At 44.2% G+C, this 23,833-nt stretch overlaps 3 protein-coding genes, 1 long non-coding RNA gene and 1 other non-coding gene across 5 annotated transcripts; 2 read left to right on the top strand and 3 right to left on the bottom strand.

The window, feature by feature from the left end:
- The first annotated feature begins 9,849 nt into the window (after window positions 1–9,849).
- Window positions 9,850–9,922, top strand: Trnar-acg (transfer RNA arginine (anticodon ACG)). Its single transcript has one exon. It is a non-coding gene; the product is annotated as a tRNA-Arg (tRNA).
- A 2,144-nt stretch (window positions 9,923–12,066) lies between these two features.
- Window positions 12,067–12,883, top strand: LOC135493881 (uncharacterized). Its single transcript, XR_010448308.1, has 3 exons — window positions 12,067–12,185; window positions 12,434–12,553; window positions 12,796–12,883. It is a non-coding gene; the product is annotated as an uncharacterized LOC135493881 (long non-coding RNA).
- LOC135493874 (monocarboxylate transporter 13-like) lies at window positions 12,547–15,765 on the bottom strand. The gene is made up of 3 exons (XM_064781513.1): window positions 15,266–15,765; window positions 14,779–14,922; window positions 12,547–14,364 (listed from the first exon to the last, which is right to left on the bottom strand). The coding sequence occupies exons 1-3, from the start codon at window positions 15,576–15,578 to the stop codon at window positions 13,445–13,447; spliced, it is 1,377 nt and encodes a 458-aa protein (XP_064637583.1). The 5' UTR covers window positions 15,579–15,765; the 3' UTR covers window positions 12,547–13,444.
- Window positions 15,766–17,190: 1,425 nt separating this feature from the next.
- LOC135493865 (monocarboxylate transporter 13-like) lies at window positions 17,191–19,510 on the bottom strand. The gene is made up of 3 exons (XM_064781500.1): window positions 19,055–19,510; window positions 18,566–18,709; window positions 17,191–18,193 (listed from the first exon to the last, which is right to left on the bottom strand). Exons 1-3 carry the CDS (start codon window positions 19,371–19,373, stop codon window positions 17,274–17,276), a joined length of 1,383 nt encoding a protein of 460 aa, XP_064637570.1. The 5' UTR covers window positions 19,374–19,510; the 3' UTR covers window positions 17,191–17,273.
- A 338-nt stretch (window positions 19,511–19,848) lies between these two features.
- LOC135501786 (monocarboxylate transporter 13-like) lies at window positions 19,849–23,767 on the bottom strand. The gene is made up of 3 exons (XM_064794137.1): window positions 23,267–23,767; window positions 21,563–21,706; window positions 19,849–21,125 (listed from the first exon to the last, which is right to left on the bottom strand). Exons 1-3 carry the CDS (start codon window positions 23,586–23,588, stop codon window positions 20,182–20,184), a joined length of 1,410 nt encoding a protein of 469 aa, XP_064650207.1. The 5' UTR covers window positions 23,589–23,767; the 3' UTR covers window positions 19,849–20,181.
- Between the last annotated feature and the right edge of the window lie 66 nt (window positions 23,768–23,833).

Genomic DNA, 23,833 nt, shown 5'->3' with positions numbered 1-23,833 from the left:
CTTGATGTTGTTCTTACTTCTTTTCTGGTGGGAATCGGATGTGCTGAAACAATATTAGAGTTTCTCGGAGGAATAATCGCCACAGCTAAGTTGCAAAAAAAACAGACGAAATTCACCAGCCACAAGTTGTGGGAAAAGGGAGACAATTCCTCCTTCTACACCAGCTGTAGGTTGTGAAAGACCGGGGGCGATTCGTCCTGCCAGATCAGCCACAGGTTGTGTAAAGACAGGGGACCATTCCTCCTTCTACACCAGCCGTAGGTTGTGAAAAGACGGGACGATTCCTCCTGTTCCACCAGCCCTTGGTTGTGACAGGCAGGGGACTATTCCTCCTTCTACACCAGCAGCAGGTTGTGAAAAGACAGGGGACGATTCCTCCTGTTCCAACAGCCCTTGGTTGTGACAGACAGGGGACTGTTCCTCCTGCTACACCAGCCGCAGGTTGTCAAAGACAGGAGACGATTTCTCTTCTTCCACCAGCCCTTGGTTGTGAAAGACAGGGGACTATTCCTCCTGTTACACCAGCCGCAGGTTGTCAAAGGCAGGGGGTTTATTTCTATTCTTCACCAGCCCTTGGTTGTGAAAGACAGGGGACTATTCCTCCTGTTACACCAGCCGCAGGTTGTCAAAGACAGGGGACGATTTCTCTTCTTCCACCAGCCCTTGGTTGTGAAAGACAGGGGACTATTCCTCCTGTTACACCAGCCGCAGGTTGTCAAAGGCAGGGGGTTTATTTCTATTCTTCCACCAGCCCTTGGTTGTGAAAGACAGGGGACTATTCCTCCTGCTACACCAGCCGCAGGTTGTCAAAGACAGGGGACGATTTCTCTTCTTCCACCAGCCCTTGGTTGTGAAAGACAGGGGACTATTCCTCCTGTTACACCAGCCGCAGGTTGTCAAAGGCAGGGGGTTTATTTCTATTCTTCCACCAGCCCTTGGTCGCGACAGACAGGGGACTATTCCTCCTGCTACACCAGCCGCAGGTTGTCAAAGACAGGGGACGATTTCTCTTCTTCCACCAGCCCTTGGTTGTGACAGACAGCGGACACACAGGCTACACACAGGTTGAGAAAAAAGAAGGGGACTATTCCTTCCGCTAAGACAGCTGTAGGTTGTAAAAACCACAGGTTATGACATAAATGGGACTATTCTTCCTGCTACACACGCTGCGAGTTCTGACAGACAGGGAACGACTCCTGTTATACCAGCCACAGAGGTCTATTCTCCCCATTACACCAGCCGCGAGTTGGTAAAGACAGGGGACTATTCCTCCTGCATTACAGACCACAAGTTGTGAAAGACAGGTGACTTTACCCCTTTCTACACCAGCCATCGGCTGTGAAGACGAGGGACAGTACCACCTGCTGTGCCAGCCATCAGTTGTGAAAAACTTAAGACCATTCCCTCAGTTACACTGGTCATGGGTGGTAAAAGACAGCGGACTATACCTCTTGCTACACCAGCCATTGGTTGTGAATGAACAACTGCTCAAAGCCACCTGCAAGTTACCTTACCTCCTGTTGCACCGGCGAAAAGTTGTGAAAGACAGGGAATTATTCATCCTGCTACACCAGTCAGCGGTTATTGAGGGACCAGGGGACCAAGTTGTAAAAGACAGGAGACAATACCACCGGTTGTGTAAAGCGGGGGACTAGCCGGCGAAAGCAAGAATTTTAGTCTCCTGTCTCCAAAACCGGTGGCTGGTGAAACAGGAGGTATAGTCCCCAGTCTTTCACAACCGATGTCTGGTGTAACAGGAGATATAGTCTGCAGTCTTTTACAACCGATGGCTGGTGTAACAGGAGGTATAGTCCCCAGTCTTTCACAACCGATGGCTGGTGTAATAGGAGATATAGTCCCAAGTCTCTCACAACAGATGTCTAGTGTAATAGGAAGTATAGTTCTCAGTTTTTCACAACCGAGAGGTGGTGTAGCAGACGCAGGAGGAATTGTGTCCTCAGTGTATTTGCTAACTTTTGTCTGATGTAGCAGGAGGAATAAACCCCTGTCTTTCACAACTTGTGGGAGGAATAGGTAGAAATGCGTTGATTCTTCTTCTTACTGTCGGACCTACGGCCCCTTATTTTTGGCTCGGTGCTCTGACTTCTTTGCCACTTGGTCTCCCTTCATCTCTCATTGTTCTTTCAGGTGGCGAAGGGTTAACGAAACAAGACCCTACTAAATGCTCGAAGCGTACGATCTGAGACTTGATCCCTGGAACGCCTTCCTCTCGTCAGAGGACAATCGTCAAGTTTCACTGGAAACCCGATAAATCTTGGTCGCTCACGAAACGCGAGACTATCGAGTCTTAGCCAGCGTTTCAATACGGCGTCCAATGGAGAATCGATATCAGACGGCGAATTCCCATCAAAATCGAAACGGAAAGCGCTCCGGCTTAGAAAATTAGTGTCGGATTATTATAGGGATCTTGGTTTGGAATGGTTTGTTGTGCGGATCTCGAGTTTCTGTTTGTCGTGTTTGGGGGAAATGTTGTTGAGGCACTTGACCCTGTCCCAGGGCACTTGACTATGATTGAGAGCGTGAACTCCCTGATATTCTGAAGTCGTGTTGGTTACTTAGACGTTCAAAGAATGTTGCAAAATGGGAACAACTCTTTGCGTACAGATGAATGACTGCAACCAGACCATTTTGGGTCTCGTCTTTTTGAGGCATTCCTTAGGACTGAGACATGTTTTGATTTCCACTCATGGCCGATCGATCAGCAGACGGCACGAATGGTCACTAATCAGGTGACGTGCTCAGATGGAGCAATCCTCATTAGCCAAGAATCTACTCGCGATTATCCAGGTGCTGCGTCCCTCATTGAGTGTATCACCAGAATCCGATACCTAAACTTTCCGCTCGAGAAATTGGTCGTCCATCTGTGGTCAAGCAATCGGGATTCTAACCATGGAGTTGTCGTCGAAGTCTCCGCTCCGTACGCTGCGGCGGAGAACAATGGAAACCAGTATAATACCGGGTCTCAAATGTCCTTGGAGTAGAGTGTCCCGGGGACAAAAGATGTACTTTTGATATCTGGGTTGTTAAAGGCCTAGAGCCGCTACAAAACCATGTCTTCGTCCGTCAGAGCAGGTCACTTCTGCTGCGTTCTCAATAGTCCCGCGGGATCTTAGATGAACAGTCCTGTTCTGGTGACGCATGCTGTCGTCTTGTCTTTAATTCGTCCTGATCACCGTAAAGGTAGTCCTTGACGCAGGATCCGGGTGGCCAGACCTCCTTCCTCAGAGCTGCAACTCCCATGCATTTGCCAGGCATTTGCCAGGGTGTTGTTGACGGTCATTGGCTCGTTGATGCAGAGACAAAAGTCCCTCTCTCAAATTCCAGACTTGTGGTGTCCAAAGTTGCGTTGTCGAAGGGGAGGACATTTTAAAACAGCTACACGGCGTTGGAGTAAATAGTTATAGTTCCCCCAAGGAAAATTGGTCCAGTGCTATTATTGTTCAATTAATGTTTATGTATTTATTGTTAGAGTCTAGAGGCCATAGACAACGATCGTTCTATTGATTCTTTATTCCCCGGACTACCACAACTTACTGGGCTCTGCTCCCGTGAGATATGGCTTAGCAAATTGAATAACTTCCATATTGTCCCGTTAATTCGTACAGCTGCTATCCGAATAATTGAGAGTTCCCACTTACACGCCAGTGCGGCGGAGATTTCTCCAGCGATCACGACCTAACTTCAGACGAGTCTTGAATGATATTGAAAAAGTGTTCATATCGGATCAATGCGTTTCCTGATGATATTGGCCAATCTTAATGGCCCTACGCCCATCTCAGCAAGTAATACAACGCCACCGGTTTTGATCTATCAATTATTTAAATTCCGGCGCGGTGAAAAGAGACAATACCATCTTGAGATCGGCTTTACATCCGAGACGCTCGAGGTGACAAGATTGAAGACTGGTCTTCTGATCTTTCGCTTCTTATTCTGGGAGGGGTCGCAGATTGGACCCGGATCATGGATTTTAGGCAACATTGGTGAAAAGAGACAAGACTAACCAGAGATCGGCATTTCGTCGGAGACGCTCGATGTGACAAGATTGAGGACAGGTCTTCTAGTTGTCCTTGCTGTTCTTTCTCAATGGGTTTAGCCCAAATGTTCAAGATCCATGTATTAAGTGAATTTCCTAGGCGTTTGAAGGAAAGTGGGTCCACGGACACCGTAGAGATGCTCGATGTGACAAGACTGAGGACCACACGTTTGGTCTTGTGATTCTTGGACGGTCTTGGGCCGGGCGCAGTTACATGTATGACCAAATATGCAAGAATCCCGAGACACGGATAACAAGATAGATTCTTCAGGATCATTGTTACTGAGAAGGTAACCAGACTTTGCTTATTTTGACGCTGATACTGTTCAGTACAGCTGTGTTGCCGAACTTCGGGCTACCATTTAGGATTAGAGTTTTAGTTAAGTTCTGCATTTTGTGTGAACTTCAAAGATTATCAAAGGACATCATCCAATCGGAAGACTATTCATAGCGTTGGTTTAACAGATTAAGGCGCAAGGCTGTAGAAACCTATGATCACGACGTTACAGAACACATCTTATGTTGGTAAGTTGCCTTTTCTTATGCTATCGTTAAAATACAAGACTAAAGGTTAGCAGGTTTTTGGCTAGTGCCGAGTGTTACCGCCAACAACTTGACTTTTGTTTGTTTTTTTCGAAAGTAGTGAGAACTCAAACGAAACAGACTTAACAGCCAACAACGGCCAAAATAGTCTCTATAAAGCGCATACTCAAAATCTTGCAGCTCAGTCCAGTTTCGCTGAGAATGTTCAAGGCTACTTGTGATTGGCATTAGTTTCATATTTCGTCTACAAACAACCCATTACTAGATTACCAGCCCCCAATATCTTAAGCTATTTCCACAATTGCCGTCTCCAATACCGTGAGAAACCAACAAATGCGGCAAATTTGTTCAATTTCCACTGTGTCTGATCATTGATCTGCTTGACGTTGCATCAGCACACGTTTTTTGACACGTTGGTGTTTGTGAACGGAAATTAGTATGTTGAAGGGGTTCTACGGAACCTTTCACCACTTTCTCAAAATATTTTAGGCTTCCTGCCATGCTGACCAATCTGAAGCCAGCAATCCCGCCTCTTTCTCGCAGCACGCCAGATTAAGAGGTTCTGATTGGGCAAAAGGGACAGGAAGTCTTAAACATTCTGCCCGGTGAAAGCAGACAACCGTCTCTAATGCATAAGCTGTTGGTGATTCTGTAGGGGCGATGGCGCGTTTATGTGGCGAGTCGATATGAAGTTGACTGGTAATGGTGAAACATTGGTGTGATCCATATAGTGTGGGAACCAACCAACTGGGCCTGGGGAGGCTGGGCCATGCTCGATGGCCCGAACAATAAGTCTAAAAACATGGCATGCAAGTCCAGTCGAGCTGCTGGGAGGGGTACTAGTCTCTGAGATCTGCTCTGGTGGCAAAGACACGATTCAACGACGGAGGTTTTTTTCTTGAACATCGTTACTGACAGATCAGAACATGACAAACATGAACATAAAGGAGTGAATATGAGGAGTTCACCCTCGGTGAACATCTCTACCCGTTACACTGAGGCCCTCCCGTTTTTTTTGGTGACCCTTGGAGGTGTTTGCCCTTGTCCTTCTCCAGGTAACGCAATGCAATTGCTTGTCATTGGCCGAAATAATGCTCTCGTCGCATGTCATGCCCAACTCCTACAACTCGAACGTTGATGACATTCGCCATCTGGTCTTTAGGCGGCAAGGGTTTACGTTTCTCTATTGTTTCCGCTTCGCTTTGGCAAAATTCGAGATATCAGCGAGCAGACTGATGAGGGCACTCATTGGTGCGTCTTAGCAGACACCAGTAGTTCATTTAGATAGAGTGCCTTTGAATTATGAGATTTCCTTTGGCATCGAGTGGCTTCAGAGACTTTGCAAATTAGAGGCGGAGCAAGTGATGGTTGACTGCTAAGTTTGATTAAATGTCATCAATACGCTAGAATTAGCCAAGTGCAGATAAGATTCTGTAAATGCGAGCGTAAAATTATCAGGTGATAATTATCGACTCTATGGTGCGGTGACGGGGAAATGATCAGCAAGGAATTGGTGTGGAAGGCGACTAATTGATGCCACTTTAAAATGAAGGTGACATGAATGGTTAGCAACTGATGCATACATGGTTCAGTAATGATAATTCTTACGTTTGGTCGGTTTTCGAATATTAAAATCAGAATTTTTGCCACTCCTAGCTTATTTTCATCAAATTCTGACTAAAGTGCTTACAAGATTGTGTGTATGCACTGCCAATGGCCAATGCCGCAAAGTTAGAGGCTGGATTGGCGCTGAGAATAACTTTCGGATTCGACAGGCAGGAATTCCCTGAATGTGAAAGCTTCTTCTTGGTTCACCAAGCATCTTGCTTATTGCCTAATGCCTATTGCTCCATTTCCTCTAGATGTTTGGACGATGACCGATTCAAGACAAGTACCACCAGCGTGCATGGTTACCCTTGCTAGCAGCACGCAACTGACCGACAGGCCAACTGGGGTCAAGATAATGGCCAGGACAGCTCATATCGGAACAGGCTACTTCAAGAAGTCAAATGGATGGGATGACAATCATGAGATGAATACTTGCAATGAGGGAACAGACAATGAGTTTCCGCCGCACCAAACTGAAAGAAGCAACTTCGTGAATGCATCGGATGATGCCACAAAATTCACAGCAGGCAAAGACTCTACCAATTCGCATCTGAGGCACGGACATGATACACATAAATTCGGGACGTTGTCTGTACTTCATGTTTCTAATTCCGGCACCCCACCTATACACCTTCATCAACCTTCCGGTGCATCGTCTGCTCTTCACCCTTCTACTTCCGGTAAACGCTCCTCAGAAGAATTGGCATTTATATCCAAAAGGATGCGTCAAGGCGACGAAAATATTAAAGATTATGGGCAAGCATATCGAACAGGGGAATCCGCCAATGTGACGTATAAAAAAACAACTGAAAATCAGCAAGCTGGCGACAGGGAAAATTCAGTATTCTCGACTGACAAAACCGACACTGTCTTGGTGTCTGAGTGTGCATCATTTCAGAGGAATTACGATGTATCTTGCCAAAACACTAAACAGTTCTCTTCGGTCGGTTCGGTGGAAGGCGTTGTTAGCTCAAAGCAACGGAAAGAACCTCACGCGAGGATCAATGCCGTAACGGTGATTCCAAGCTCGGCGATACCTGGGGGTTCGCGCCATGGAAGCAAGATGGGTGTCAGTTCAGCAGGTCTTCCGGTGGCGTCCTTCAAAGAGGATGCTATGTCGTCTGCTGACACGAAGTTGTGCTCCCTTAGCAATCGGGCAGCAGGAGGCGCGCATTCGACCGCATGCACGATCTGCGTCTCCAACCAATTGATCGATTCGGATTCAGATGCCGGGGATTCAAACACACAAACAGATCCGGCGGCTTCAATCGTGGCAGAGATGCCGTCTGCATCGCGCGAGAAGCTTGAGCAAGTTAGTTACATAACATTGTCATGTGACACGGACCCTAAGAGTTCGGCCTTCAGGCGTTGCGGGTCTGCGCCGATGGAGCGGGTAGCGGACAACCAAGGAGGCCAAGAGATTCCAAGGAGTACACATGGCTTCTCTCATACGATTGACAGCCTTGTCAAGGAACGGTAAGTCCTCTTTACTGTTTCTGCTTTTCTTTGTCGATGAAGCACTTTGATTTCAACCATCTGGTGTGAGACAACTATATAGGATTCGGTGTGAATTGATATTGAAGTCATTTATTCTGTTCCTTTTTAGGCCAGAGGTTCTTCTACCGAAGGAAAGTAAAGGACATTCCACAAGAAAGGTAGGTTATTCTGGGTCTCCTTGCATCGATGGATAAGCGCAATGTTTTTTATCCAAATCCATCATGGTTAAATCAGCCTTTGGATTGATATTTTTCCGTATCTGCATGGGTTCTACCAAAACCTTGGCTTTTTTATAAACTTCATCTGCTACTTAGCAGTCAGATCAGAGAAAGCGACGGCAAACGGAAAGTAACCGACAATCCTGAATACTTTTCATCCAATTCGACCAGAGGGTTGTTTCTCCACGCGTTGTCCTTGTTCTGATTTCAGAGACAGATCGCCCCGAGGAAACCAGACCTCTCTGATGACATTCTTCGCGAGGCTAACGGGACCATGCTGACCATGGGCATCATAGGATGCCTGCCGGACAACGTGCAACAGGTAGGACCTTAATCCCAATATTTCTTTGAGGACTCTGGATCAGCGCCACAATCGGCCAAAATTAGAACAAAAGCGTACTAATGCTAGTTGCCTCTCATTGGGAGGTTGAGTCAGAGCCACATCGAAATAACATGACATGTCAACACCTATGACAACCGATCTCATTGCGTTCGTATCATTTTTCAGAATTATTTATTTGAGATATTTCTTCACATTACCCAATTACTCAATACAAATCTGACTTCCAAGTTATCTGGAATAAGAACACGTCTGTCACATTTCGGAACTATTTTGACAGGCGTCGTGCCTTCCGTCCACCCCGCCCTCTCCTTTTGATCCCTGTATCGTACTCGCCATTCCCAACTAGAAAAGTGCCACAAACATCTGTTTTCAAGCAATAGTTTCGCTAGAGAAGCTGAAGGTCTTGCCGGAAACCCGATAACGGGTAAAGAATCCCGATATTACCAGACGGAGATTAATCTTATGTCGCGTGCGAAGGCTGTCTTGTCTTGTCTCCGTTTCACTATCGATCTAGTGATCGTTAAACTTTGATCGAAAACTACTTTGCTAATTTCATTCAGTTAGTGAAATATATATGCAATGCCGATGACAAACAGATTTGGAAACAATGAAATCACTGAAATACGTTTCACACACGAAACCAATGACCAACATTCCTGTTGCAGAACAGATCTACCGTAACTACTCATTTTTGACATATGAAGTTTTTGGTTGTGGCGACAGCAGGTTCTCCTTCATTGATCCGTCATCGTATCGCGTGCCGGAGTTCCATTTGACTCCATTTCACCAAAACGAATCAATTCTTAAAAGTGATCTCATAAATCCTCTTCTTCTTTCTTGAATCATCAAGGTGTATTAAACAGCCCGCTTTCATTATGATGTTTGTACCCTGTTTAAGTTGATGACGGCAGATTTATCTCAAGAATAATTTTTCTCCAGGCGATAAAAAGTTTCTCAATTCGTCCTGGGAAACAGCACGTGACCTTTGCCTTTCCGTTTATGGCGGACATGCTACGTCAGTGCGCGCATGACGTCACGGTTAAAGACTCTGACGACCACGTATCACAGGCGCTTTACTGTGACCACAGCAATGATGTAATCGACGGTTATGGGACACTCGTGACACTGGTGCCGACAAAAGATAGGCAAGTAACGCATTTCGCATACGGGCAACTATAAATCAGGGCGACAACACTGACGACTAAACTTCAACATGGCTTCAGTGCTTAATGTTTGCTAGACAGCTAACCTCTTAAACTTGTTCGACAATGCAGCGTATTAGGCTATTTCAAAAAAAGGAACACGTTTAAAGAGACCGTGGGCTGCAGCTGCGAAGTTGATATCCCGCAGACGCCATCAGTCCTTGACGTCTTGCTGATCATTCCAGGTTCTCCCTGCCCATCGGTTTGTTCACTCTCTATCAGCGGGATACAGTAGAGGGCATCGTCTCACATTTCCAGAGTCTCATCCGCATTTTGATGGACGAAAAAATGGTTTTGTCCACCTGGAAAATGCCGGTAAGGACAGTCCATCAAACTCTTCAAAATGAAGTAAAATACTTGTAAAATGTCGATAACTTTCACCGAGGCCTTCTGGCGCAATGGATAACGCGTCTGACTACGGATCAGAAGATTCCAGGTTCGAGTCCTGGGAAGGTCGAGCTTTAGTTTTTGTTTTCATTCGTGCATGCTCGTTTTGGTCTGAGACGATGTAAGCTTGCATGCAATGCACCTTAATAAAACTCACGGCAGAGGCAGGGATACTGATGATAATCATACACCTTTACTCTCGTCTTTTATTTTTAATCAAATCAGTCAAATCAATGCGCTTCATTCTTTTTCAGCTTTGCATCCTCGACATCAAATCTAGTCTCAAAGATTTGATCATATGCTCATGCGTCAATTGCATCATGGCTATTCAAAGTGACAATGTGCAGAAAACATTCCCTGGGAAAACACTGGAAGAACTTAAAAAACTCATAAAGGTAGGAAACAAAATTTGACTTTTGTGTTGGTTTTGGCTCAGGATTGTGATGTGTTAGTTATTAGGGTAAATAAGAATAGGTCCATCGACAGTTGACCCAAACACTGAGTAGAAAACATTAACTCAATGTTTGCATATCACCCAAGTGTGAACACTTGACAACACCAGCACAGATAAAACTATTGATCGTAGGATAGAATGTCATAAATTTCTTTCCAATATTCCGAATATCTTACAAGATTCAGAATGCGACTTATCGCTATCGCTTTTTCCCTCCCAATCCTCTCATCTATTCATCAGAAGGTGACCAGCATCTGGTCAGAAAGTTTCCCCTCTCACGATCCATGACATTACTTGTCTATTATGCATGAGGTAAACCATAAAACATTGGTTAAACCGATCGAGGACGTCTCAAATATCGCGTTATGTTTGATCAAAGTCCGTGAGATGTGCGCTGAATAGCGGATGAAAGATTCCGCGGTTGAAACAGGATCCGGAAACCGACGCTTCCCGATTGTCGTGAGGTCGTAAAGCGGTAGGTTGACACTAGAAATGTTGCAAGATTTATTAAGTGATTGTGTTACGCGGTAGATTTGATTTGTTTGGTGAAAAAGAGATTAAGTGGCACTTAGGATCTGGGCAGATGGTTTGAGGATCGGATGAAGGATTTGATTGAGACGGACGCAATGCAACTTGGAAGAAGTAGATGAGTAAGGTATTGGAATACGTAACACAGCTTTTTAATGCGTCGTTATTTGGTCAATTACAGGAATACGACACATCTTAGAATCTCATCATCTCAGTTCTGACACTTTTTTCAGAGACGTAATTTCTCCGGCCTGAAAAAGTTACATGATTTGAACAAAAAGTGAGCGCAAAAGCGTCATTTTCTTACCTTGAAGTCCTCATAATTCAATCTTGGTCAATTTCAGCTTAAATCTTCCTATTGCGCTATCACTGAATCAAATTGTTGCAGTCAGTTACAATTTGTCGCGCTTTGAATCTCTCGATGGCATCAGTTTTTTTATTATATCTGAACCATATTACATCACCGTTTCGGATTGCTTCTTGATTTACTGACGTGATGCTTTTTTCGAACTGATGGAAACTTTGGCGTGTTACTACAATGGCCAGTCTATGTGCTTCGTCGTTAGTGTATACCAGCATAGAAACATCCTTCCATAGCAGGCCTTCGGGTCGTTTCTGAAATACACTTGGCTACTGTAGGAAAGACACAAATTCCCGATGTGGGAGGATGGAAAAAGACGATGTGAGTCGTGAATTGACTTCTAGTTGAATTGTATTTCTAGGAACAAATGATCTCACCAAGTTTTCGAAGTTACGAAGACCACTTCCAACTGAACGTGAAAGATGTGACCGGCAAGATGGCTGCCTTGGATGCCGAGAGGTTCCTGTCATTGATGGACCACATTCGGTCCCTGGGCTGCACTGCGCTCGACTATCAGAAGGCAGATATCATGCTGAGGGTCAGTATTTAATAGACAATTTGAAGGAATATCCCTCAACATCAATAACTCATTTTCGTGATGGCTCGACGTTGATCGAATGGAAGGCATAAAAGCCAAGATAGTTTGTCATGTTCACTTAAAAAATGGCCCAGGTGAGGTTGCCAGGTCTGCTTTCGGGTGGAATACCAAGAGAAGTTTTTACAATGTTGTCATTATCATATTATCAGACGATTCAATCTGCTTTCAGAATGCTGCTAGCCCGGTACTCCAGTCTTTCTGGCGGGTTTGGAGCCAAGCCCAGATCAGCTCTAAAGTCTTCCCTATTGCCATGACGCGTAGAGGTACCCAACGGGTTGAAACCATATCCTATTCAACTAAGCCCGTGCATTTGGGGCGTAGTTGTGTCCCAGTGAAGGAGGGGCTCCAGAGCATCATCAAATGTCTCAAGGCACAAGATGTCACCAACCTAAGTAAGTGCCAAGATGTTTTAATTCTCGCAAAAAAGTATGTCTTCAGCCACTGAAAAACCATGAATTGAATGAAACTAGTGTTACGAGACTTACATTAAGATTTGAAGCCAGAACATGTATATACATTCGCTAAGAAGCTAAACGATGTAAGAAGAGATTCTGACAAATCATAAATGTGGTTTGTACTGATAACAAACTATTCAAGTGATCATGAAATATACACCAATGCGCTTTTTTTAACATTTCAGATCTGCTACAGAAGAATGAGCGCATCAAACAATGCTCCTGTTCCGTTTGTCGTCCTCCCTCTCTCCGATCATGTCAGATGAGGTCACCTAGAGACATGCTTTGGAACACCGATCTGAGAGGTGCGATGATTATTCGAATACAGGCAACCAGAGAATGGTGAAGATCAGGGTCAACCCTCTGATCCATCAACGGAGAGCTCCTGAATTAGCATTTCATCAGACTGTATTGTCCTTCTCTGTATCAACTGCCAAAGACAGAATAGAGTTTGGCCATGTCTGGTGGTAATCGGATCCCTATCTTCTGTTTTTTCTATTTCTTCTACTTACCCCTCCCTTCGTTATAACACCATTCATTCTTTCAGGTTCAACATATCTACAGTCAGCATTCCACAGACCCCAGCCATCCTATGGAGGACGCCTTCAACTAACCACCACGCCGTATAGCGATGCATTAAAAGCGGCAGCCTCAGGACCCATGGCCAGTAAACAGCAGAATTCGGGTCAGGCTAATCTCCTCGACATTACATCAGTCCCTACAACAAACTGCCAGCTGGAAGGAGTATTCCCGAACATGGACAGCAACTTTCAATACAGCATATATTCATTATTACAGACTTCTAATAGGCACCTGCTACCAACTTTGCCAACGACTTCAAATGATTTAGCTTTCGTTCCGTCATTACCTGCGCAAAGTGGCGGTTTATTATACCCTCTTGTATATAAACCAGTCGTGATAACACAGAATTTCTAGTCAAACAAATCAATACTCTCCTTTCACTTTTATAAGGTCAGAGGCAAATAGTAATTTCTTGCCCGATCGTCCTTCGACGTCAATCGAGCAGTACGAGGCCTACTGATTGCATATCCGTCTAAGGGATGTCTTAGCCTAACATACAGCTGACCTTATAAACATTAAAAGAGAGCAGATGAGAAATTATCAGGATCCGTAAGAGGTATGCATACGTACAAATCGAAAACAATACAAAATAAATGGATGTACTTAATTTTGATTTATCTGGATTGTTCGTCAAGTTGGTAACTATTTGTCGTTTTAAACTTGTATCTATGAATTATGAAAACTGGAATCGTAAATGCACTAGCCGCAACAGCAAACGCTCCTGATAAAAGAAACGAATATGTGTAACTCCCGGTCATGTCAAATATTGCGCCCCCTACTGGTGGTCCAATGAAGCCCCCTATACCCTCCGCTAACATCACCCAACCCAAGGCGATAGTCGCCCGATGTATTCCGAACAGCTGCAGCATGAGGAGTGTAAGATTGCAGGTACCGATGCCCGACCCCACTCCAAACACCAAAGACATCACCACCAAGACACCATAACTCGGACTGCTCAACATTAATACAAAATGAGAAGTTGACATTAGTAGGAAAGCACAACCGTACTGAACTATGGAACTGAGGTGAAAGCGATTTGTTAAAACACCAGTGACCAGGCGGAGAAGTGTCGAACTTATCCCCGTTAGAAAGAGGAGAAAAGCAGCCTGGTCGGCGGTGAATCCGAATCCAATGACTCTATCTGGCAATAAGTAAAAAAACATAATGGCGTGTAAGCCCTCCGAGAATTGCACGAATAACCATATTAGTAAACGACTGTCCTTGAAAAAATCAAATGTTGATATCACATTTTCAGCAAAAGATCTTCGTTGTCGATTGCTTTTACTGACGTTTAATTTAGCATTTGGTCGTAAAAGGGCGCCAATGACACACCCCTGCAGGGCGAACCCCGCGAGGAGAATCATGGCTCCTCTCCACGAATATTCATCAATGAGGAGCTGAACGATCGGCGGTAGGACCAGACTACCGACTCCGGTCCCTGTTCTGACAATTGATATTGCTAAAGCTCGCCGCTTTTCGAAATAAAACTGAACTAGCACCATGGTTGGGACATGCTGCAGACATATACCTGTACCTGAAAGGAAAATAAGGGAAGTCAGTATATATATTTACACCAAGAGTGTATGATATTTCCTACCGGTAACTGAATCTTGAACTGGGAGCTAGAAAACGGTAAAACTCCCGGGGATCTCTTTCATTCTTGGTTTATAGAAACTTTATCAATACTATCGGTGTAACTTTTGTCAGTGTTTCCCATTTTTCAGTGTTTCCCTTATTTTTCCCCTATTCACAGATTGAGGCGATTACTGACCCAACAACAATTCCATTCAAGGTCTAATCTTTTGTAGGGAAACACTTAAACAGTACAGAGAAGCACTGCTCACCGATATACACCTGTACTTTATTACTGCGGCTGCTTTGGCACCAACGACCTCTTCGAGGGTTGGGTTTGTGAAGACGGAATAATTAAAACAAGGTATAGACTTACCAATAATGCATCCATATGAGAAGAAAAGGAGCTCGAAGCTGCTGGAGAATGCGCTAATGAGATAACCGGCAGTAGCCAGCACGCTACCAAGGATACATGTGCAACGATGCCCAATCAAGTTGCAGAGGAAACTTGACAAAGGCCCTGAAGACAATGGGACAGAGGATCAGATGTTTAGCACCTGCCAGGTTGATTAACTTGTAAACGCCAACGAAATCGAGGGGAACCATTCACATCTGGGAAAGCCAACTTGAGGCTATGTGGGCAGCCAAACATAGAGACGGAGCTTCAACCTGCCCCACAGATGTCGTGATCAAAGCCGTATTCCTTGAGGGTAGCTGATGTCATCCTTGAGAGCGACCTCCTCCAGGGCAGTGTACTAAGAACGGCAAATCGTGGCGGTATCAGTCCGTTAGCGTGAAATATTAACAAAATACGTCCTGTTAGCGACAAAGTAACATTTTCCAATTTGGTACAGGAAACTTACCTGCACCTGCAGTAAATAGATACGTCACAGATCCAACCAAAGCAGTCTCTCCTCTACTCCTTCCGAGCTGCTCCACCAGCACCACGTGAAAGAGACCATAGGTCAGGCAGAGTGGGAACATGAACTGACCAAAAAACGACGCAACGACGACAACCCATCCATATCCACCCTCATGGAATGACTCGGGGAAATCCGATGCGTTCTTGGTGGCGGGACACGTTTTCAAAAGTTCCTTCTCGGCGTTTACTTCGTCGACCGGGTGGAAGCGAGTTGTCGCCTCAAGTGCATTACCATCTTTGTCTCCAATGACCATGTTGACGCTACAAAAGCGAACCCTTGTGCAGTTCGCAAGTAAGATCCTTGAAATGTGGCGAGTCGGGTTATAGGTCACTGCCACTGCTCATTGCTGGAATTCGTTAATTTTTGGCTAATCGGTGAACTGGCCTTGGCGTCAGCGGGATGCCATGCCTGGTCGATCGCCATGCACAGTTCATACCAACGATCCAAAGTGCATGTCATGTGTGCGACCTGACACCATTTTCGAGTAGCCCTGAATACGGATGTATGTATACTGGTCCAGTTAGTTTTCATAATCTCACGAAAGATAACCCCAAAATCGTTTGTAAACCTGATAATGTTCTTGCTATCAGAGTGCATGGTTATTAAAAAATTGATCGATGACGAAGTTCAAACGGTGTTCTCCATTTATTTTTTGATTTAATGGACTGGCCTAAATTTCACAATCTGATAGTTGGAATGAAGATCTCGGAATTCTCTAAGAAATACTGTCCTCGAGACGGGATTTTGTGTTCCGTTGGTTCGACCAAATATCTTTCTAAATAAATGTTGCAACCATGACGTGGGTGGAGAAGTTTGAAACGTCCTAGGATAGAATGTCCTGAGAATTTTATTATGTGCTTCTAATCTCCTTGGTACTGAGACGTCATGGGATAAACTTATATAAAAGAACTATACCATGATAATTCGGCTGGCTATTTTAACCAGGGGGACATACTCTACTTCTACATAAAAGTTTGGGCTCATACCGGTAAGTTGCATAACAAACGGTGAACGAAAAAAATAAGTTCGATTTCAATTATTTTAATCGAAATATTCATCAGAGTTAGTAGTAACTCGTTGTAGTCCCTGCTTAAACTTGTATTTATTTATCACAAACAAAGGAATGGTTAATAAACAAGCCGAAAATGCAAACCCCCCTGATAAAAGAAACGAATATGTGTGACTTTCCGTCATGTCAAAAATTGCGCCTCCTATTGGCGGACCAATGAAACCGCCGATACCTTCTATTTTCTATTTCTACTACTTACCCCTCCCTTCGTTATAACATCATTCATTCTTTCAGGTTCAACATATCTACAGTCAGCATTCCACAGACCCCAGCCATCCTATGGAGGACGCCTTCAACCACCACGCCGTATAGCGATGCATTAAAAGCGGCAGCCTCAGGACCCATGGCCAGTAAACAGCAGAATTCGGGTCAGGCTAATCTCCTCGACATTACATCAGTCCCTACAACAAACTGCCAGCTGGAAGGAGTATTCCCGAACGTGGACAGCAACTTTCAATACAGCATATATTCATTATTACAGACTTCTAATAGGCACCTGCTACCAACTTTGCCAACGACTTCAAATGATTTAGCTTTCTTTCCGTCATTACCTGCGCAGAGTCGCGGTTTATTATACCCTCTTGTATATAAACCAGTCGTGATAACACAGAATTTCTAGTCAAACAAATCAATACTCTCCTTTCACTTTTATAAGGTCAGAGGCAAATAGTAATTTCTTGCCCGATCGTCCTTCGACGTCAATCGAGCAGTACGAGGCCTACCGATTGCATATTCGTCTAAGGGATGTCTTCGCCTAACATACAGCTGACCTTATAAACATTAAAAGAGAGCAGATGAGAAATTATCAGGATCCGTAAGAGGTATGCATACGTACAAATCGAAAACAATACAAAATAAATGGATGTACTTAATTTTGATTTATCTGGATTGTTCGTCAAGTTGGTAACTATTTGTCGTTTTAAACTTGTATCTATGAATTATGAAAACTGGAATCGTAAATGCACTAGCCGCAACAGCAAACGCTCCTGATAAAAGAAACGAATGTGTGTAACTCCCGGTCATGTCAAATATTGCGCCCCCTACTGGTGGTCCAATGAAGCCCCCTATACCCTCCGCTAACATCACCCAACCCAAGGCGATAGTCGCCCGATGTATTCCGAACAGCTGCAGCATGAGGAGTGTAAGATTGCAGGTACCGATGCCCGACCCCACTCCAAACACCAAAGACATCACCACCAAGACACCATAACTCAGACTGCTCAACATTAATACAAAATGAGAAGTTGACATTAGTAGGAAAGCACAACCGTACTGAACTATGGAACTGAGGTGAAAGCGATTTGTTAAAACACCAGTGACCAGGCGGAGAAGTGTCGAACTTATCCCCGTTAGAAAGAGGAGAAAAGCAGCCTGGTCGGCGGTGAATCCGAATCCAATGACTCTATCTGGCAATAAGTAAAAAAACATAACGGCGTGTAAGCCCTCCGAGAATTGCACGAATAACCATATTAGTAAACGACTGTCCTTGAAAAAATCAAATGTTGATATCACATTTTCAGCAAAAGATCTTCGTTGTCGATTGCTTTTACTGACGTTTAATTTAGCATTTGGTCGTAAAAGGGCGCCAATGACACACCCCTGCAGGGCGAACCCCGCGAGGAGAATCATAGCTCCTCTCCACGAGTATTCATCAATGAGGAGCTGAACGATCGGCGGTAGGACCAGACTACCGACTCCGCTCCCTGTTCTGACAATTGATATTGCTAAAGCTCGCCGCTTTTCGAAATAAAACTGAACTAGCACCATGGTTGGGACAAGCTGCAGACATATACCTGTACCTGAAAGGAAAATACGGGAAGTCAGTATATATATTTACACCAAGAGTGTATGATATTTCTTGAACTAGGAGCTAGAAAACGGTAAAACTCCCGGGGATCTCTTTCATCCTTGGTTTAAAGATACTTTATCAATTCTACCGGTGTAACTTTTGTCAGTGTTTCCCTTATTTTTCCCCTATTCAAGGATTGAGGCGATTATTGACCCAACAACAATTCCATTCGAGGCCTAATCTTTTGTAGGGAAACACTGAAACAGTACAGAGAAGCACTGCTCACCGATATATACCTGTACTTACTGCGGCTGCGTTGGCACCAACGACCTCTTCGAGGGTTGGGTTTGTGAAGACGGAATAAAACAAGGTATAGACTTACCAATAAGGCATCCATATGAGAAGAAAAGGAGCTCGAAACTGCTGGAGAATGCGCTAATGAGATAACCGGCAGCAGCCAGCACGCTACCAAGGATACATGTGCAACGATGCCCAATCAAGTTGCAGAGGAAACTTGACAAAGGCCCTGAAGACAATGGGACAGAGGATCAGATGTTTAGGACCTGCCAGGTTGATTAACTTGTAAACGCCAACGAAATCGAGGGAACCATCCACATCTGGGAAAGTCAACTTGAGGCTATGTGGGCAGCCAAACACAGAGACGGAGCTTCAACCTGCCCCATAGATGTCCGCGTGATCAAAGCCGAATTCCTTGAGGGTAGCTGATGTCATCCTTGAGAGCGACCTCCTCCAGGGCAGTGTACTAAGAACGGCAAATCGTGGTGGTATCAGTCCGTTAGCGTGAAATATTAACAAAATACGTTCTGTTTGCGACAAAGTAACATTTTCCAATATGGTACAGGAAACTTACCTGCACCTGCAGTAAATAGATACGTCACAGATCCAACCAAAGCAGTCTCTCCTCTACTCCTTCCGAGCTGCTCCACCAGCACCACGTGGAAGAGACCATAGGTCGACAGGCAGAGTGGGAACATGAACTGACCAAAAAACGACGCAACGACGACAACCCATCCATATCGACCCTCATGGAATGACTCCGGGAAATCCGATGCGTTCTTGGTGGCGGGGCATGTTTTCAACGGTTCCTTCTCGGCGTTTACTTCGTTCGTGACCGGGTGGAAGCGAGTTGTCGCCTCAAGTGCATTACCATCTTTGTCTCCAATGACCATGGTGACGCTACAAAAGCGAACACTTGTGCAGTTCGCAAGTAAGATCCTTGAAATGTGGCGAGTCGGGTTATAGGTCACTGCCACTGCTCATTGCTGGAATTCGTAAATTTTTGGCTAATCGGTGAACTGGCCTTGGCGTTAGCGGGATGCCATGCCTGGTCGATCGCCATGCACAGTTCATACCAACGATCCAAAGTGCATGTCATGTGTGCGACCTGACACCATTTTCGAGTGGCCTTGAATACAGATGTATGTATACTGGTACAGTTAGTGTTCATAATCTCACGAAAGATAACCCTAAAATCATTTGTAAACCTGATAATGTTCTTGCTATCAGAGTGCATGGTTATTAAAAAATTGATCGATGACGAAGTTCAAACGGTGTTCTCCATTTATTTTTTGATTTAATGGACTTGCCTAAATTTCACAGTCTGATAGTTTGAATGAAGATCTCGGAATTCTCTAAGAAATACTGTCCTCGAGACGGGATTTTGTGTTCGGTTGGTTCGACCAAATATATTTCTAAATAAATGTTGCAACCATGACGCGGGTGGAGAAGTTTGAAACGTCCTAGGATAGAATGTCCTGAGAATTCTATTATGTGCTTCTAATCTCCTTGGTACTGAGACGTCATGGGATAAGCTTATATAAAAGAACTACATGTACATGTATACCATGATAATTCGGCCGGCTATTTTAACAAGAGGGGCATGCTCTACTTCTACATAAAAGTTTGGGCTCATACCGGTTAGTTGCATAACAAATGGTGAACGAAAAAAATTAAAAAATAAGTTCGATTTCAATGATTTTAATCGAAAAATTCATCACATTTAGTAGTAACTCGTTGTAGTCCCTGCTTAAACTTGTATTTATGTATCACAAACAAAGGAATGGTTAATACACAAGCCAAAAATGCAAACCCCCCTGATAAAAGAAACGAATATGTGTAACTTTCCGTCATGTCAAAAATTGCGCCTCCTATTGGCGGTCCAATGAAACCGCCGATACCTTCTGCAAGCAGCACCCAACCCAATGCGACTGTCATCCGGTGAATCCCAAACAGTTGCAGCATGAGAAGTATCAAATTGCAGGTTGTAACACCAAACCCCAATCCAAATACAACAGATATCGTCACCAATACTCCATAGCTAGGATTGCTTAACAGACTAAATGACAAATGACAAGTCGACATGAGTAGAAAGGCGCAACCGTGCAGAACTATCGAATTTAACTTGAAATGGTTTGTAAGAACACCAGTCGCCAGACGAGTAATCGTGGAGCTTACTCCCGTCAGAAACAAGAAAAAAGCAGCCTGGTCGGACGTGAATCCAAATCCGACCACTCGGTCTGGTAGTAAATAATAATAAATAACTGAGTGTACTCCCTCCGAGAATTGCACTAATGAACACATTAGAAATCGACAGTCCTTAAAATGAGCAAGATTTGACATAATAGTTTCTCTCAAAGAAAGACTCTGGCGATCTCTGATATTTGATATTTTACTCATAGTTGACTTCGCATTTGGTCGCAAGAGGGCCCCAATGACACACCCCTGCAGGGCGAACCCCGCGAGGAGAATCATAGCTCCTCTCCACGAGTATTCATCAATGAGGAGCTGAACGATCGGCGGTAGGACCAGACTACCGACTCCGCTCCCTGTTCTGACTATTGCTACTGCTAGGGCTCGCCGCTTCTCGAAGTAGAACTGAACCAGAACCATGGTAGGCACCAACTGGAGTGAAATTCCCGTCCCTGAAAGCAAAATAGTGATATCAATTTTGGTGGGATTTTGATAGAGAGCAGTCGTTTACCAAAGTCTTCAGAAAAGCTGCCTTTTAGTTCTGACTTAAATATACAATTCATGATGGTACTTCAGCCAATGTTATCATATTTTGCATCGAAATGATACACAATCATCGCCGAGCACGGTATCTAAAGAGGAATTCTTACAACATCGCTGACAGAGGGGTGGTGGGAACTTGTTATCGGTCTAAGCGAAGAATCACAATTGCGAGAGGAAGCCACCATGTAATTTCCTCGCCGCGCAACTCCCGCGGCAGCGCTAACTCCCAATCATGTCACTGAATTATCCTGTCAATGATGGATGTCTGTGACGGATTTTCGATGGCAGAGTGCTGATTTTGGTTGAGAGAAATAATGCACGATTTTAAAAAGCAGGTTATACTTACCAACAAGGCATCCATATGAGAAGAAGAGGAGCTCGAAGCTGCTGGAGAATGCGCTGATGAGATAACCGGAAGTAGCCAACACGCTACCAAGGATACATGTGCCACGATGCCCAATCAAGTTGCAGAGGAAACTTGACAAAGGCCCTGAAGACAATGGAAGAGGGATTGTTGAAGGATAATTAAGGTCACTTTACCAATAAGGCACCCAACATAGCTCAAAGCTGTTTATTTGTGGAAGCGCTGATGGGATCCGGCTGCAGCCAGCATGCAACCAATGATACCTCAGCATTCTCTTAGAAAATAGGGTTACAGAGGGGTATTATGGCTGTTCAGAGAAACCTAATGCCCGTTGGAACCTTTATGGGAGAGGAAATGTGCTTATTTGAACCCTGGGATGCTCGCTAAAACTCTGAATGCAAAAATATCACCGAAATCATCCAGTTTTAAGCAATTTTCTTGTCTACTCAACACCGCTGGTTTGTAATTTTTGGGCTCTAGTTAGAAATAAGATGAGGATTTATCAAAGCACAAAAATTAGGTTATATCAACAGCAGATATATATTAATCTATACTTGCTCTTAATATATACGTAAAGTTTTCTTAAAGATGAGATAGGCTAAGTGCAGCTACATACTGTATTGTTCTTGATTTACATGAACTTTAAAACCTCGAAGAGCAAATTTCTTTATTTATGTGTCATCTCAGTGTTTAGCCTAATTAGGCACCACTATATTGTCCTCGTCCTCGTTTGTCATAATTAATTGTACATGTACATTTTGTATGTATTTGTCGCATTTTAATGAACCCATGAGGTCGTATGAAGAAACAGAGCTCTAATCTGTTCATTAGTGGATGCGCTGATGTGATCCGGCAGTAGCCAGCAAAGCAACCTCAGAATATAAATTATAATCTTTAAAAAAAAAAGGCTTCCAGAGGTTGTTATAGCAGTTCATAGAACTCAAAAGTGTTCGTCGGAACCACAGATAATACCTTTATGGGAGAGAAAATGTGCCTATTCGAACTCTGGGGTGTTTAATTTGAATGCAAAAAAAACATAAACATCATCAAGTTGTCAGCAACTTATTGCTTCAGAATGACTAAATCCTAATCCAAATCCACATGTTTATCATTTGGAGAAGATCCATAACATTTGAATTGAAGTTTAGGGGTACAACCGCACTAAAGGGGTGCTTCGCAGTGTCGCTGTGGGAGTACCCCTCCTATACTTGTCCTAAGGATGCAATGTCCTTTAGTTTAGTTTAATAACACGTAGGCCTACATTACATGTATTATTATGTTACATAAAACAGGCATATTGTATTGATTGATATTCCAGGCATGTGAATAATCTGAATACAGACAATTATTTATTTACACATTGTATGACTTCTTGACCTAAGCTATATATCTTACATCAAGTATTAGCCTTCAATTCGGCCTGCATAGATTGCGTAGCCGTAGGCCTATGCTAAGGTCAGAGATAAGTCTAGGCCGACGCTCGCGTGTTTTTTGTGCTTTAGCCACAATGATATTTAATTTTTTCACTTTACCTCTGTACGTGCATTCCCCCAAATTCCAGCTCTCATTGCGGCATACATATACCGTATGCAACTATAACATATTTGATATATGTGGTTATCCACTCGGCGCTGAGCAACATATAACATTGAGAACCAAGTGATGAGTAATTCAGAATCGACTTACCTGCACCTGCAGTAAATAGATACGTCACAGATCCAACCAAAGCAGTCTCTCCTCTACTCCTTCCGAGCTGCTCCACCAGCACCACGTGGAAGAGACCATAGGTCAGGCAGAGTGGGAACATGAATGAACCAAAAAACGATGCAACGACGACAACCCATCCATATCCTCCCTCTGGGAATGACTCGGGGAAATCCGATGCTTTCTTGGTGGCGGGGCACGTTTTCAACGGTTCCTTCTCGACGTCTGATGCCTCCTCCTTGGTGGCTGGGTTGAGGTGCACTGCCTCCTCAAATGCATCATCCGCTGTGTCTCCATTACCCATTTATATATACCACAGAATACTTTCACCCCAATGTAATATAGGTTTGGTTCAAGCTCCCACGTTCTGTGATAGTTGATGATGCCGTTCCTTAGTGAGAGATTTGAGAGTGTACAAAGCATATGCAGTGTGTTGTCGGTATGGCTTGGTCGATCGATCGGCGCTATCGGTTATGACAATGGCTGTCAACAACGCAGTGGCGGGTTTCTGTACTAAATTCAAGACCCGGAGAATGTAGGCCTTGGCCA

The sequence above is a fragment of the Lineus longissimus genome, chromosome 1, assembly GCF_910592395.1.
Source record: "Lineus longissimus chromosome 1, tnLinLong1.2, whole genome shotgun sequence".
NCBI classification, from domain to species: domain Eukaryota; kingdom Metazoa; phylum Nemertea; class Pilidiophora; order Heteronemertea; family Lineidae; genus Lineus; species Lineus longissimus.
Note: the sequence above shows the minus strand (reverse complement) of the source record. Positions and strands in the feature narration are given on the sequence as shown.